This window comes from Haematobia irritans, chromosome 2, assembly GCF_050003625.1.
Source record: "Haematobia irritans isolate KBUSLIRL chromosome 2, ASM5000362v1, whole genome shotgun sequence".
NCBI lineage: Eukaryota > Metazoa > Arthropoda > Insecta > Diptera > Muscidae > Haematobia > Haematobia irritans.
The window spans coordinates 209,280,491-209,297,921 of NC_134398.1; the positions used below are offsets into that span (position 1 = coordinate 209,280,491).

The 17,431-nt window shown below is 27.4% G+C and overlaps 1 protein-coding gene across 1 annotated transcript in view; it reads left to right on the top strand.

Moving 5' to 3' along the window:
* The first annotated feature begins 11,769 nt into the window (after nt 1–11,769).
* btv (dynein cytoplasmic heavy chain beethoven) overlaps nt 11,770–17,431 on the top strand; it is a 123,103-nt gene continuing 117,441 nt past the window's right edge. Inside the window, exon 1 of the mRNA XM_075297350.1 lies at nt 11,770–11,976. Within this exon, the coding sequence (XP_075153465.1) occupies nt 11,940–11,976 (37 nt within the window). The 5' untranslated portion in view covers nt 11,770–11,939. The remainder of the gene's footprint in view (nt 11,977–17,431) is intronic.

Below are 17,431 nucleotides of genomic sequence, written 5' to 3' on the forward strand. Positions count from 1 at the left end.
ATTTTGACAAAATTTTCTATAGAAATAAAGTTTTGACAAAATTTTCTATAGAAATAAAATTTTGACAAAATTTGGCAAAATTTTCTATAGAAATAAAATCTTGACAAAATTTTCTATAGACGTAAAATTTTGATAAAATTTTCTATAGACATAAATTTTGACAAAATTTTCTATAGAAATAAAATGTTGACAAAATTTTCTATAGACGTAAAATTTTGACAAAATTTTCTATAGATATACAATTTCAAACATTTTCTATAGACGTAAAATTTTGACAAAATTTCCTATAGAAATAACATTTTCGTGTTTTTTTTTATTGTTGGTTTGTTCTTCAATCATACTTGTTGTTTTGATGTCAGCTTTAAAACCATTGTGTTGACTTAACTATAAGAGTAGCTTAACCAACAGAGGAAAATAATGTTTGTCAAATTGAATGAAATAAAAAAAAAAAAAAAAAAAAAAAAATTTATTTGGGCAAAGCCCTATAGACTGCAAGATGGTTGGATTGATGCACGTTTCGGAATTACCACATTCCTCAACGGCATCCTCTACTTGCAGCAAAACTATCAATCAATTATCAGAATAAATGCCGGCAGTTCACTAAACACAAAGTAAACCACACTTGAACCCTCCGAAAAAGGTTTATGATAGCCGGCTTATGCCGAAAAAAAATCATACAAACATATCTCTTTTCCTTTGCCACCATCAAATCATCGATTTGAGTGCAGTTGGCTGGGTTTATTTTGAGCGTGCTTCCCTTACTTCATTCGTGTTTTGTTTTTCCTCTCTTGGTTAAACTACTCTTGTAGTTTAGTCACCACAATGGTTCTAAAGCTGAGATCAAAGCAACAAATAAAGGGTGATTTGTTAAGAGCTTGATAACTTTTAAAAAAAAAAAAAACGCATAAAATTTGCAAAATCTCATCGGTTCTTTATTTGAAACGTTAGATTGGTCCATGACATTTACTTTTTGAAGATAATTTCATTTAAATGTTGACCGCGGCTGCGTCTTAGGTGGTCCATTCGGAAAGTCCAATTTTGGGCAACTTTTTCGAGCATTTCGGCCGGAATAGCCCGAATTTCTTCGGAAATGTTGTCTTCCAAAGCTGGAATAGTTGCTGGCTTATTTCTGTAGACTTTAGACTTGACGTAGCCCCACAAAAAATAGTCTAAAGGCGTCAAATCGCATGATCTTGGTGGCCAACTTACCGGTCCATTTCTTGAGATGAATTGTTCTCCGAAGTTTTCCCTCAAAATGGCCATAGAATCGCGAGCTGTGTGGCATGTAGCGCCATCTTGTTGAAACCACATGTCAACCAAGTTCAGTTCTTCCATTTTTGGCAACAAAAAGTTTGTTAGCATCGAACGATAGCGATCGCCATTCACCGTAACGTTGCGTCCAACAGCATCTTTGAAAAAATACGGTCCAATGATTCCACCAGCGTACAAACCACACCAAACAGTGCATTTTTCGGGATGCATGGGCAGTTCTTGAACGGCTTCTGGTTGCTCTTCACTCCAAATGCGGCAATTTTGCTTATTTACGTAGCCATTCAACCAGAAATGAGCCTCATCGCTGAACAAAATTTGTCGATAAAAAAGCGGATTTTCTGCCACTGATTTTGGTAATAAAATTCAATGATTTGCAAGCGTTGCTCGTTAGTAAGTCTATTCATGATGAAATGTCAAAGCATACTGAGCATCTTTCTCTTTGACACCATGTCTGAAATCCCACGTGATCTGTCAAATACTAATGCATGAAAATCCTAACCTCAAAAGAATCACCCTTTATGAAATAAAATTTTGAAAAAATTTTCTATAGAAATAAAATTTGACAAAATTTTCTATAGAACTAAATTTTTTAGATAATAAAATAAGTGAAATTTTGACAAAATTATCTATAGAAATTTAATTTTGTGAAAATTTTCTATAGACGTAAAATTTCGACAAATTTTCTATAAAAATAAAATTTTGACAAAATTTTACTATAGAAATAAAAGTTTGACAAACATTTCTATGGCAACAAAAGTTCGACAAAATTTTTTATAGAAATAAAATGTTGACAAAATTTTCTATAGAAATAAAATTTTGAAAAAATTTTGCAATAGAAATAAAATTTTGACAAAATTTTATTTCTTTAGAAGATTTTGACAAAATTTTATTTCTATAGAAAATTTTACTATAGACGTAAAATGTTGACAAAAATTTTTATAGAAATACAATTTTGACAAAATTATCTATAGAAATAAAATGTTGACAAAATTTTCTATAGAAATAAAATTTTGACGAAATTTTCGATAGAATTAAAATTTTGACAAAATCTTCTAAAGAAATAAAATTTTGATGAAATGTTCTATAGACGTAAAATTTTGACAAAATTTTCTATAGAAACAAAATTTTGACGAAATTTTCCATAGAATTAAAATTTTGACAAAACTTTCTATAAAAGTAAAATTTTGACAAAATTTTCTGTAGAAGTAAAATTTTGACAAAACTTTCTATAGAAATAAAATTTTGACAGAAATTTCTATAGAAATAAAATTTTCACAAAATTTTCTATAGAAATAAAATTTTGACAAACTTTTCTATGGCAATAAAATTTTGACAAAATTTTCTATAGAAATTAAATTTCGACAAAATTTTCTATAGAAATAAAATTTTGACGAAATTTTCTATAGAAATAAAATTTTTACAAAATTTTCTATAGAAATAAAATTTTGACGAAATTTTCTATAGAATTAAAATTTTGACAAAATCTTCTAAAGAAATAAAATTTTGACAAAATGTTCTGAAAACGTAAAATTTTGACAAACTGTTCTATAGAAATAAAAGTTTGACAAAATTATCCTATAGAAATAAAATTTTGTCAAAATCTTCTAAAGAAATAAAATTTTGAAAAAATTTTCTATAAACGTAAAATTTTGACAAAATTCTTTATAGAAATAAAATTTTGACAAAATTTTCTATAGAAATAAAATTTTGACAAAATTTTCTATAAAAATAAAATTTTGACAAAATTTTCTATAGAAACAAAATTTTGACAAAATTTTCTATAGAAATAAAATGTTGACAAAATTTTAAGTATAAATAAAATTTTGACAAAATTTTCTATAGAAATTAAATTTTGACAAAATTTTCTATAGAAATAAAATGTTTAGAAAATAAAATAAATTGACAAACTTTAATTTTGTCAAAATTTTCTATAGATATAAAATTTTGACAAAATTTTTCTGTAGAAATAAAATTTTGACAAAATTTTCTATAGAATTAAAATTTTGACAAAATCTTCTAAAGAAATAAAATTTTGACAAAATGTTCTAAAAACTTAAAATTTTGAAAAATTTTCTATAGAAATAAAAGTTTGACAAAATTTTGCTATAGAAATAAAATTTTGTCAAAATCTTTTAAAGAAATAAAATTTTGACAAAATTTTCTATAAACGTAAAATTTTTACAAAATTCTTTATAGAAATAAAATTTTCTATAGAAATAAAATTTTGACAAAATTTTCTATAGAAATAAAATTTTGACAAAATGTTCTAAAGAAATAAAATTTTGACAAAATTTTCTATAGAAATTAAATTTCGACAAAATTTTCTATAGAAATAAAATGTTTAGAAAATAAAATAAATTGACAAAATTAAATTTTCGATAGACGTAAAATTTTGACAACATTTTCTATAGAAATAAAATTTTGACAAAATTTTCTATAGAAATAAAATATTGACGAAATTTTCTATAGAATTAAAATTTTGACGAAATTTTCTATAGAATTAAAATTTTGACAAAATGTTCTAAAAACGTAAAATTTTGACAAAATTTTCTATAGAAATAAAAGTTTGACAAAACTTTTGCTATAGTAATAAAATTTTGTCAAAATCGTCTAAAGAAATAAAATTTTAGACAAAATTTTCTATAAACGTAAAATTTTGACAAAATTCTTTATAGAAATAAAATGTTGACAAAATTTTCTATAGAAATAAAATTTTGACAAAATTTTCTATAGAAATAAAATTTTGACAAAATGTTCTAAAGAAATAAAATTTTGACAACATTTTCTATAGAAATTAAATTTCGACAAAATTTTCTATAGAAATAAAATGTTTAGAAAATAAAATAAATTGACAAAATTTAATTTTGTCAAAATTTTCAATAGACGTAAAATTTTGACAAAATTTTCTATAGAAATAAAATTTTGACAAAATTTTCTATAGAAATAAAATTTTGACGAAATTTTCCATAGAATTAAAATTTTGACAAAATCTTCTAAAGAAATAAAATTTTGACCAAATGTTCTAAAAACGTAAAATTTTGACAAAATTTTCTATAGAAATAAAAGTTTGACAAAACTTTTGCTATAGAAATAAAATTTTGTCAAAATCGTCTAAAGAAATAAAATTTTAAACAAAATTTTCTATAAACGTAAAATTTTGACAAAATTCTTTATAGAAATAAAATATTGACAAAATTTTCTATAGAAATAAAATTTTGACAAAATTTTCTATAGAAATAAAATTTTGAAAAAATTTTCTATAGAAATAAAATTTGACAAAATTTTCTATAGAACTAAATTTTTTAGATAATAAAATAAGTGAAATTTTGACAAAATTATCTATAGAAATTTAATTTTGTGAAAATTTTCTATAGACGTAAAATTTCGACAAATTTTCTATAAAAATAAAATTTTGACAAAATTTTACTATAGAAATAAAAGTTTGACAAACATTTCTATGGCAACAAAAGTTCGACAAAATTTTTTATAGAAATAAAATGTTGACAAAATTTTCTATAGAAATAAAATTTTGAAAAAATTTTGCAATAGAAATAAAATTTTGACAAAATTTTATTTCTTTAGAAGATTTTGACAAAATTTTATTTCTATAGAAAATTTTACTATAGACGTAAAATGTTGACAAAAATTTTTATAGAAATACAATTTTGACAAAATTATCTATAGAAATAAAATGTTGACAAAATTTTCTATAGAAATAAAATTTTGACGAAATTTTCGATAGAATTAAAATTTTGACAAAATCTTCTAAAGAAATAAAATTTTGATGAAATGTTCTATAGACGTAAAATTTTGACAAAATTTTCTATAGAAACAAAATTTTGACGAAATTTTCCATAGAATTAAAATTTTGACAAAACTTTCTATAAAAGTAAAATTTTGACAAAATTTTCTGTAGAAGTAAAATTTTGACAAAACTTTCTATAGAAATAAAATTTTGACAGAAATTTCTATAGAAATAAAATTTTCACAAAATTTTCTATAGAAATAAAATTTTGACAAACTTTTCTATGGCAATAAAATTTTGACAAAATTTTCTATAGAAATTAAATTTCGACAAAATTTTCTATAGAAATAAAATTTTGACGAAATTTTCTATAGAAATAAAATTTTTACAAAATTTTCTATAGAAATAAAATTTTGACGAAATTTTCTATAGAATTAAAATTTTGACAAAATCTTCTAAAGAAATAAAATTTTGACAAAATGTTCTGAAAACGTAAAATTTTGACAAACTGTTCTATAGAAATAAAAGTTTGACAAAATTATCCTATAGAAATAAAATTTTGTCAAAATCTTCTAAAGAAATAAAATTTTGAAAAAATTTTCTATAAACGTAAAATTTTGACAAAATTCTTTATAGAAATAAAATTTTGACAAAATTTTCTATAGAAATAAAATTTTGACAAAATTTTCTATAAAAATAAAATTTTGACAAAATTTTCTATAGAAACAAAATTTTGACAAAATTTTCTATAGAAATAAAATGTTGACAAAATTTTAAGTATAAATAAAATTTTGACAAAATTTTCTATAGAAATTAAATTTTGACAAAATTTTCTATAGAAATAAAATGTTTAGAAAATAAAATAAATTGACAAACTTTAATTTTGTCAAAATTTTCTATAGATATAAAATTTTGACAAAATTTTTCTGTAGAAATAAAATTTTGACAAAATTTTCTATAGAATTAAAATTTTGACAAAATCTTCTAAAGAAATAAAATTTTGACAAAATGTTCTAAAAACTTAAAATTTTGAAAAATTTTCTATAGAAATAAAAGTTTGACAAAATTTTGCTATAGAAATAAAATTTTGTCAAAATCTTTTAAAGAAATAAAATTTTGACAAAATTTTCTATAAACGTAAAATTTTTACAAAATTCTTTATAGAAATAAAATTTTCTATAGAAATAAAATTTTGACAAAATTTTCTATAGAAATAAAATTTTGACAAAATGTTCTAAAGAAATAAAATTTTGACAAAATTTTCTATAGAAATTAAATTTCGACAAAATTTTCTATAGAAATAAAATGTTTAGAAAATAAAATAAATTGACAAAATTAAATTTTCGATAGACGTAAAATTTTGACAAAATTTTCTATAGAAATAAAATATTGACGAAATTTTCTACAGAATTAAAATTTTGACGAAATTTTCTATAGAATTAAAATTTTGACAAAATGTTCTAAAAACGTAAAATTTTGACAAAATTTTCTATAGAAATAAAAGTTTGACAAAACTTTTGCTATAGTAATAAAATTTTGTCAAAATCGTCTAAAGAAATAAAATTTTAGACAAAATTTTCTATAAACGTAAAATTTTGACAAAATTCTTTATAGAAATAAAATGTTGACAAAATTTTCTATAGAAATAAAATTTTGACAAAATTTTCTATAGAAATAAAATTTTGACAAAATGTTCTAAAGAAATAAAATTTTGACAACATTTTCTATAGAAATTAAATTTCGACAAAATTTTCTATAGAAATAAAATGTTTAGAAAATAAAATAAATTGACAAAATTTAATTTTGTCAAAATTTTCAATAGACGTAAAATTTTGACAAAATTTTCTATAGAAATAAAATTTTGACAAAATTTTCTATAGAAATAAAATTTTGACGAAATTTTCCATAGAATTAAAATTTTGACAAAATCTTCTAAAGAAATAAAATTTTGACCAAATGTTCTAAAAACGTAAAATTTTGACAAAATTTTCTATAGAAATAAAAGTTTGACAAAACTTTTGCTATAGAAATAAAATGTTGTCAAAATCGTCTAAAGAAATAAAATTTTAAACAAAATTTTCTATAAACGTAAAATTTTGACAAAATTCTTTATAGAAATAAAATATTGACAAAATTTTCTATAGAAATAAAATTTTGACAAAATTTTCTATAGAAATAAAACTTTGACAAAATTTTCTATAGAAATAAAATGTTGACAAAATTTTATGTAGAAATAAAAGTTTGACAAAATTTTCTATAGATATAACATTTTGACAAAATTTTGTTATAGGAATAAAATTGTGTTAAAATCTTCAAGAGAAATAAAATTTTGACAAAACTTTCTATAGAAATAAAATTTTGACAAAGTTTTCTATAGAAATAAAATTTTGAGAAACTTTTCTATGGCAACAAAATTTAGACAAAATTTTCTATAGAAATAAAGTTTTGACAACATTTTCTATAGAAATAAAATGTTGACAAATATTTCTATAGAAATAAAATTTTGACAAAATTTCTATAGAAATAAAATTTGGACAAAATTTTCTATAGAAATAAAATGTTGACAAAATTTTCTATAGAAATAAAATTTTTACAAAAATTAATGTTGAAAAAGTCGAAAAATCGATTGTTTCCGTAGCCGAAAATTGAGATTTTCAAATTTAAAAAAGAAAAATCGAATAGTTGTTGTTTACTAATTTAAAAAAATGGAAAATATGAATTTCTAATTCTGTTCCCATAATTACCAAAGATATTTTTGAATTTTCGTCTTTTTCCTTATAAGTCAAATATAGTAGACTTTAAAAATTTCAAAATAACCCCAATTGAAAATTTTCGACGTTTGTAGCCATACTCCAAGACACTTCTGGGTGCTTGAGAAACTGAAATCCTACCACAATATCTCTATTTTAAAATCAAACTTCTAATATTATTATCTATGATATATACATAGTATTGTTGATCCTTGTGTTTCGAACTTAGCCTACTGTGCGTAGACAAAGAGAATGAGGACATGTATGCGGCAATTAAACTTTTATTATTTAAGAGTGTCATTAACAAGTATCCGCATACTCAATTACCTTGCCCTTTTTAATGGTATGGTATATACAGACTCATACATTAACACTAATTGTTTTTTATTGATTACGATGCTGATGAGAAATGTTATAAAAATATGCGGTAATATTGTGAATGTGTCAAGCAAATTAAATTATTAAAAATATAAAAAAAAAACAAGAAAACAGATTCTGTATCATATGAAAATGACAAAAAGTTAACACATTAATAAATATACATTAATGTGATTTGCTGTAGAGAACGAAAGAAGCCATATAATTATATCGATAAATAATTATTTGGGTTATATTAGGTCGGATATCATGATTTGGGTGAACTAAAGTTTAAAAGTAAAATTCCTTATTTTTTATTGTTTTGATTTTGAGCACGAATTTTAGTTCTAAGAACATTGACCAATTTTTTGGGAACATGTCTTCCCGATTTTCACTTTGAAGTGTTGCGATTTAATATCATTTTTTCTATGAACCCATCGTAAATTTTAAATAATCTCCATCTTTGCATCATATTGATATAGACATGCGCCTTGGAATTAAAAGCAAAAACAAAAATATATTTCTAAATAATAATTCTCAATTTTTTAAATCACCAAAAGCAATTCATAATTTACTAAACAGCTACGGTTGAAATTTCTTTCAGATTTTTCAGAAGCGGGAGAAGAGAGGCAGTGGAATTCAAACAAGTATATATAAACAAGTATGGTAAGTTCAACCGGGCGGAATATAATAATTTCCTTAGACAACCCCTCGCCGTAGCGAGTTACTTGATAATATATGGAATTTGAAGCCGATTGGAAGCCACCAGCAATTAAATGTGAATTTATTTATTGCTACCGTCATACTGACAGTGTTACATCGAGTCCAAAAAGTTGACAAAACGAAAGTAAATACGAACTTAAGAATCTTAAATACTTACCACCATTAATCGAATAATATAATTCTTCGTCGGGTTACTTGAAAATATATGGAACTTCAGGTGAATTTGATGACATATACCAAGCAAACATATATACCAACATGGAAATCTGCAAACTTAACACATGGGGGCTATACCAAAACATTGACCGAACGATATGCCCCATATTCGGCTTACTTATGTGTGGACCCAAAATACCTCTAGATTTTGATTTTCAGGCAAATCGGATAAAAATTGGGATGCCTAGACGCTCAAAATGTCAAATAGGGAGATCCGTCTTTATGAGGGAAATGCCAAAACATGGACCGATACACACCATCTTCAGCACACTTATTTATAAACCCAAAATACATTTAGATTTTGAATTTCAGGCAAATCGGAAAAAAATGCCCCAATATTGGTCTATATGGGGCTATATCAATACATAGACCGATATAATCCATCATGGAAATAGATCTGCTTGCAGAAAAAACGAATCTGTCAAATTTCAAAGTTGGCAAAATCGCTAAAAGTTGCCAAATCAACCGTTACAAATGTAATTAAAGTGTTTGGGGAACGTTTGTCGACAGCCAGGAAGTCTGGATCGGGGGGAAATCGAAAACCGGAAGCCGCTGAGACGACAAAGAGAGTTGCCGGTAATATCAAGCGAAACCCTAACCTCTCTCTCCGAGATGCCGCAAATAAGCTGGTGTATCGTCTACAACCGTGCATCGAGCCAAAAAACGAGTCGGACTATCGACTTACAAGAAGGTAGTGACTCCAAATCGCGATGATAAACAAAATACGACGACCAAAGCGCGATCCCGGAGGCTGTACACGACGATGCTGACGAAGTTTGACTGCGTGGTAATGGACGACGAAACCTACGTCGAAGCCGACTACAAGCAGCTTCCGGGACAGGAGTTTTACACGGCAAAAGAAAGGGGAAAGGTAGCAGATATTTTCAAGCACATAAAACTGTCAAAGTTCGCAAAGAAATATCTGGTTTGGCAAGCCATCTGTACCTGTGGCTTGAAAAGCAGCATTTTCATAGCTTCCGGGACTGTCAACCAAGAAATTTACGTGAAAGAGTGTTTGAATAAATGTCTGCTGCCTTTCCTGAAGAAACACGGTTGTTCCGTACTGTTTTGGCCGGATTTGGCATCTTGCCATTACGGTAAAAAGGCTATGGAATGGTACGCCGCCAACAACGTGCAGGTGGTTCCCAAGGACAAGAACCCTCCCAACACGCCAGAGCTCCGCCCAATTGAGAAATACTGGGCTATTGTCAAGGGGAACCTAAAGAAGACCAAAAAAACTGCTAAGGACGAGCAGCAGTTCAAGGAAAACTGGCTTTCTGCGGCGAAAAAGGTGGACAAGATGGTTGTACAAAATCTGACGGCAGGTGTCAAGCGTGAGGCCCGGCAATTCGGATTTGGAAAAGCGAAAGCCTAACTGAATATTTTTCCTGAATTTTATACTAATTGAACTTGAAAAAGAATTTAAATTTGATTTTTTAAATAAACGATTTCACCGATTTATACGCGTTTTCCCTTTACCAAATTTTGACCGTATCACCCTTTAGACGCTCAAAATAGGAAGATCCATTCCGGTTGAAATTTGGTACATGGTGTTAGTATATGGTCTCTAACAACCATGCCAGAATTGGTCCCTATCGATCTATATAGTTATATACAGCTCCCAGATAAACCGATCCCCAATCACAGAAAAATCACGATTGCCACTCGAGCCATACATAATCTACCAAAATTTTATTGCCATAGAAAATTTTGTCAAAATTTTATATTTCTATATAAAATTTTGTCAGAATTTTATTTCTGTACAACATTTTGTCAAAAAATTTATGAAGCACCTCTTTGTTGGAGTGGAATATTTTCCTTATATAAAAACAGTTTTCAAACATGTTTGAGGTGATCATATCGCTTCTCTGGGTGTAACAGTCTGGACGACAAGTAGATCTTGCAATATCATAAAAAAAAAACATTCACAGAAATAAAATGCCAATTGCCAAAGCCCTTTGGCCTTAGTTCCTAATTGTGAAGGAAATTTCTAGGGAAGTCTCGCACTTAATTCCGTGGAAAGCCGGAATAGAAATATGCCAAAATATCGGTAATTCTCGGCATCGTGCTTACGAAGTAAATCCTTATTGTTGGCTTTAAATTATTTAATAGAACTTTACTTTCTACTTTTAATGCAAATTATCTAGTGAAACAATGAGACTAGCCTTTAACCAAATTTTATTTGCCTTTTTTCTGTTTTCTCAAATAAAACTCATAATCCTCTTATTCCCACAAAACTAATTTTATTGAATTTCCCCTGTGACATTTAATTTTTTTCACATATTTCCAATTTTTAAAACCAATATTACGATCATAATAAATTACTTTGGACTCATACGAAAAAACAAAACTAAAACCAAAGGTAGCACTTTAAACCGAATACCCACAAACCGTGGCCAAAAAACAAAACTCAGGACAACAATTAAATTAAAACAACCACCCTGGGCCATCTAACACGTGACTCTCTTAATGTTGTTTACCAACAACATTGTCAATGAATGAATGAACGAACGAATGCCAGAAACAATATTGTCATCATCGACAAGGAAAACAACATTGACAAACAGGTGAGCGTGCAACCTGGACAACAAAACCATGCCGATGTTCAACCATGGCAACAAATGAAAATGGATGGTTGCCAAGGGAAACAAGGCTAAAGGCAAGCAGTCTGTCACTTGCCTAGTTTGGCCATATAGAGGAGGCACAAGGATTGTTGGCCTGAATCACCAAACATATGGAAACCATTTGAAAGTACAATTTAACAGAAGCAGGTGATGAACAACATTTGCTGAATATTGTTTTTCATTAAATTTTAAAGGATTAAAGCAAAAACGAATTAAAGGAAAAGACATTTGACGGTTACTAATTAAAGGAAAATGAGTCAGAAAACCAAATTCATCATTAACACATCAGGTAAGACCATAATTGAGGTAAAATCTGAAGGTAAAAAGAGGCGGCCAATTAAGACGGGTATTTGACGTAGTGAGCTCTAATTTAAATAAAATGGGAATTTTTGTGTGTGTAGAGTATTGTAATTACAATAATTTAAATATTTTTTCTTTGGCTTATTATGATATTCTCTTCAACAACTATGCTATGGATGAAGAAAACTGCGATATTTTATGTTAACAATTTTAAACCATGTGGATACGGAAATCTAATACGCAATTTGTGTTAGTCTGACAAATATTCGTGAAAGTGAGCAACAATACCAATTGTGGCAATACACTGAAATAAAGCTTACCCGGTTCGAAAGATTTTGTCTTCTCATTAATTATTTCGGTATTGATTCCGAGCCAAAGAAGTGGAAAATTGTACTGCATTAGGTTAGGTACACTCAAATAAAGTGAACCACATATGCCACTAAAGCCAATTTAATTATATTTTAATTCATTAAATTATTATTCTATAGCACATTTTTCTACAGAAATAAAATTTTTACAAATTTTCTATAGAAATAAATTTTTAACATAATTTTCTATAGAAATAAAATTGTGACAAAATTTCCTATAGAAATAAAATTGTGACAAAATTTTCTATAGAAATAAAATTGTTATTGTTGTTTTTTTGTTTTTTGATCTCAGCTTAAAGCCATGCATTGACTAAGCTACAAGTGTAGCTTAACCAACAGAGGAAAAGTATGCTTGTCAAATTTATTTGGGCAAAGCCCTATAGACTGCAAGATGGTTGGATGTACAGCTGTTTCGGAATTACCACATTCCTCATCAGCATCCTCTACTTGCAGCAAAACTATCAACCAATTATCAGAATAAATTCGGGTAATTCACTCAACCCAACGTGAACTACACTTGAACCTCCCGAAAAAGGGTTTGATAGTCGGCTACTGCCTAAACAAATTTGCCAGCATATCTCTTTTCCTTTGCCAAACTCAAATCATCGATTTGTATGTATTTGGCTGGGTTTGTTTTTGAGCGTGCTTCCTCTATCTTCATTCGTTTTGTTTGTTATTATTGGCTTCTCTTCAATCGTTATTGTTGTTTTTTTGTTTTTTGATCTCAGCTTAAAGCCATGCATTGACTAAGCTACAAGTGTAGCTTAACCAACAGAGGAAAAGTATGCTTGTCAAATTTATTTGGGCAAAGCCCTATAGACTGCAAGATGGTTGGATGTACAGCTGTTTCGGAATTACCACATTCCTCATCAGCATCCTCTACTTGCAGCAAAACTATCAACCAATTATCAGAATAAATTCGGGTAATTCACTCAACCCAACGTGAACTACACTTGAACCTCCCGAAAAAGGGTTTGATAGTCGGCTACTGCCTAAACAAATTTGCCAGCATATCTCTTTTCCTTTGCCAAACTCAAATCATCGATTTGTATGTATTTGGCTGGGTTTGTTTTTGAGCGTGCTTCCTCTATCTTCATTCGTTTTGTTTGTTATTATTGGCTTCTCTTCAATCGTTATTGTTGTTTTTTTGTTTTTTGATCTCAGCTTAAAGCCATGCATTGACTAAGCTACAAGTGTAGCTTAACCAACAGAGGAAAAGTATGCTTGTCAAATTTATTTGGGCAAAGCCCTATAGACTGCAAGATGGTTGGATGTACAGCTGTTTCGGAATTACCACATTCCTCATCAGCATCCTCTACTTGCAGCAAAACTGTCAACCAATTATCAGAATAAATTCAGGCAGTTTATTAAACCCAACAAAAACCACACTTGAACCCTCCGAAAAAAGGTTTTACATTGATAGCCGGCTTATGCCGAAAAAAATTCGAAAACAAACATATCTCTTTTCCTATGCCACTGTCAAATCATCGATTTGAATTCACATGGCTGGGTTTATTTTGAGCGTGCCTCCTCTTCTTTTTCATTTGTTTTGTTTTGTTATTGTTGGTTTTGTTCTTTAAGCATTGTTGTTGCTTAAAGAACAACAACAATGTATGGTTTTAAGCTGAAATAAAAAACAACAACAATGCTTAAAGAACAAAACCAACAATAACAAAACAAAACAAATGAAAAAGAAGAGGAGGCACGCTCAAAATAAACCCAGCCATGTGAATTCAAATCGATGATTTGACAGTGGCATAGGAAAAGAGATATGTTTGTTTTCGAATTTTTTTCGGCATAAGCCGGCTATCAATGTAAAACCTTTTTTCGGAGGGTTCAAGTGTGGTTTTTGTTGGGTTTAATAAACTGCCTGAATTTATTCTGATAATTGGTTGATAGTTTTGCTGCAAGTAGAGGATGCTGATGAGGAATGTGGTAATTCCGAAACGTGCGTCCATCCAACCATCTTGCAGTCTATAGGGCTTTGCCCAAATAAATTTGACAAGCATACTTTTCCTCTGTTGGTTAAGCTACACTTGTAGCTTAGTCAATGCATGGCTTTAAGCTGAGATCAAAAAACAAAAAAAAAAAACAACAATAACGATTGAAGAGAAGCCAATAATAACAAACAAAACGAATGAAGATAGAGGAAGCACGCTCAAAAACAAACCCAGCCAAATACATACAAATCGATGATTTGAGTTTGGCAAAGGAAAAGAGATATGCTGGCAAATTTGTTTAGGCAGTAGCCGACTATCAAACCCTTTTTCGGGAGGTTCAAGTGTAGTTCACGTTGGGTTGAGTGAATTACCCGAATTTATTCTGATAATTGGTTGATAGTTTTGCTGCAAGTAGAGGATGCTGATGAGGAATGTGGTAATTCCGAAACAGCTGTACATCCAACCATCTTGCAGTCTATAGGGCTTTGCCCAAATAAATTTGACAAGCATACTTTTCCTCTGTTGGTTAAGCTACACTTGTAGCTTAGTCAATGCATGGCTTTAAGCTGAGATCAAAAAACAAAAAAACAACAATAACGATTGAAGAGAAGCCAATAATAACAAACAAAACGAATGAAGATAGAGGAAGCACGCTCAAAAACAAACCCAGCCAAATACATACAAATCGATGATTTGAGTTTGGCAAAGGAAAAGAGATATGCTGGCAAATTTGTTTAGGCAGTAGCCGACTATCAAACCCTTTTTCGGGAGGTTCAAGTGTAGTTCACGTTGGGTTGAGTGAATTACCCGAATTTATTCTGATAATTGGTTGATAGTTTTGCTGCAAGTAGAGGATGCTGATGAGGAATGTGGTAATTCCGAAACAGCTGTACATCCAACCATCTTGCAGTCTATAGGGCTTTGCGCAAATAAATTTGACAAGCATACTTTTCCTCTGTTGGTTAAGCTACACTTGTAGCTTAGTCAATGCATGGCTTTAAGCTGAGATCAAAAAACAAAAAAACAACAATAACGATTGAAGAGAAGCCAATAATAACAAACAAAACGAATGAAGATAGAGGAAGCACGCTCAAAAACAAACCCAGCCAAATACATACAAATCGATGATTTGAGTTTGGCAAAGGAAAAGAGATATGCTGGCAAATTTGTTTAGGCAGTAGCCGACTATCAAACCCTTTTTCGGGAGGTTCAAGTGTAGTTCACGTTGGGTTGAGTGAATTACCCGAATTTATTCTGATAATTGGTTGATAGTTTTGCTGCAAGTAGAGGATGCTGATGAGGAATGTGGTAATTCCGAAACAGCTGTACATCCAACCATCTTGCAGTCTATAGGGCTTTGCCCAAATAAATTTGACAAGCATACTTTTCCTCTGTTGGTTAAGCTACACTTGTAGCTTAGTCAATGCATGGCTTTAAGCTGAGATCAAAAAACAAAAAAAACAACAATAACGATTGAAGAGAAGCCAATAATAACAAACAAAACGAATGAAATAAAATTGTGACAAAATTTTCCATAGAAATAATATTGTGACAAAATTTTCTATATAAATACAATTTTGACACAATATTCTATAGAACTACAATTTTGACAAAATTTTTTTTAGAAATAAAAATTTGACAAAATTTTCTATAGAAATAAAATGTTGACAACAAATTCTATAGAAATAAAATTTTGACAAAATTTTCTATAGAAATGAAATTTTGCAAAAATTTCCTATATAAATATAATTTTGACAACATTTTCTATAGAAATAAAATTTTAACAAAATTTTCTGTAGAAATAAATGTTTGACACAATTTCCTATAGAAATAAAATTTTTACAAAATTTTCCATAGAAATAAAATTTTGACAAAACTTTCTATAGAAATAAAATTTTGACAAAATTTTCTGTAGAAATAAAATTTTACCAAATTTTTCTATGCAAATGATATTTTGTCAAACTGTTCTATTGAAATAAAATTTTAAGAAAATTTTCTATAGAAATAATATTTTGACAAAATTTTCTAAAGAAACAACATTTTTACAAAATTTCCTACACAAACAAAATTTTTACAAAATTTTCTATAGAAATAAAATTTTCACAATTTTTTTTATAGAAATAAAATGTTGACAAAATTTTCTATAGAAATAAAATTTTGACAAAATCTTCTATAGGAATAAAATTTTCACAAAATTTTTTTTAGAAATAAAAATTTGACAAAATTTTCTATAGAAATAAAATTTTGACAACAAATTCTATAGAAATAAAATTTTGACAAAATTCTCTATAGAAATGAAATTTTGCAAAAATTTCCTATATAAATATAATTTTGACAACATTTTTTATAGAAATATAATTTTAACAAAATTTTCTGTAGAAATAAAATTTTGACAAAAATTTCTGTGGAAATAAACTTTTGACAAAATTTTCTATTGAAATAAAATTTTACCAAATTTTTCTATGCAAATGAAATTTTGTCAAACTGTTCTATTGAAATCAAATGTTAACAAAAATTTCTATAGAAATAAAATTTTGACAAAACTTTCTACAGAAACAAAATTTTTACAAAATTTTCTACAGAAACAACATTTTTACAAAATTTTCTATAGAAATAAAATTTGCACAATTTGTTTTATAGAAATAAAATGTTGAAAAATTTTCTATAGAAATAAAATTTTGACAAAATTTTCCATAGGAATAAAATTTTGATAAAATTTTTTTTAGAAATAAAAAATAAAATAAAATTTTCACAATTTTTTTTATAGAAATAAAATGTTGACAAAATTTTCTATAGAAATAAAATTTGTACAAAATTTTCTAAAGAAATGAAAATTTGCAAAAATTTCCTAAATAAATATAATTTTGACAATATTTATAAAATTTTGACAAAATTTTCTGTGGAAATAAACTTTTAACAAAATTTTCTATAGAAATAAAATTTTGACAAAATTTTCTACAGAAACAAAATTTTCTATAGAAATAAAATTTTCAGAATTTTTTGTATAGAAATAAAATGTCGACAAAATTTTCTATAGAAATAAATGTTTGACAAATTTTTTTTTTTATAGAAATAAAATTTTTTTATAGAAATAAAATCTCGAAAATTTTTTGTATAGAAATAAAATTTTCACAAA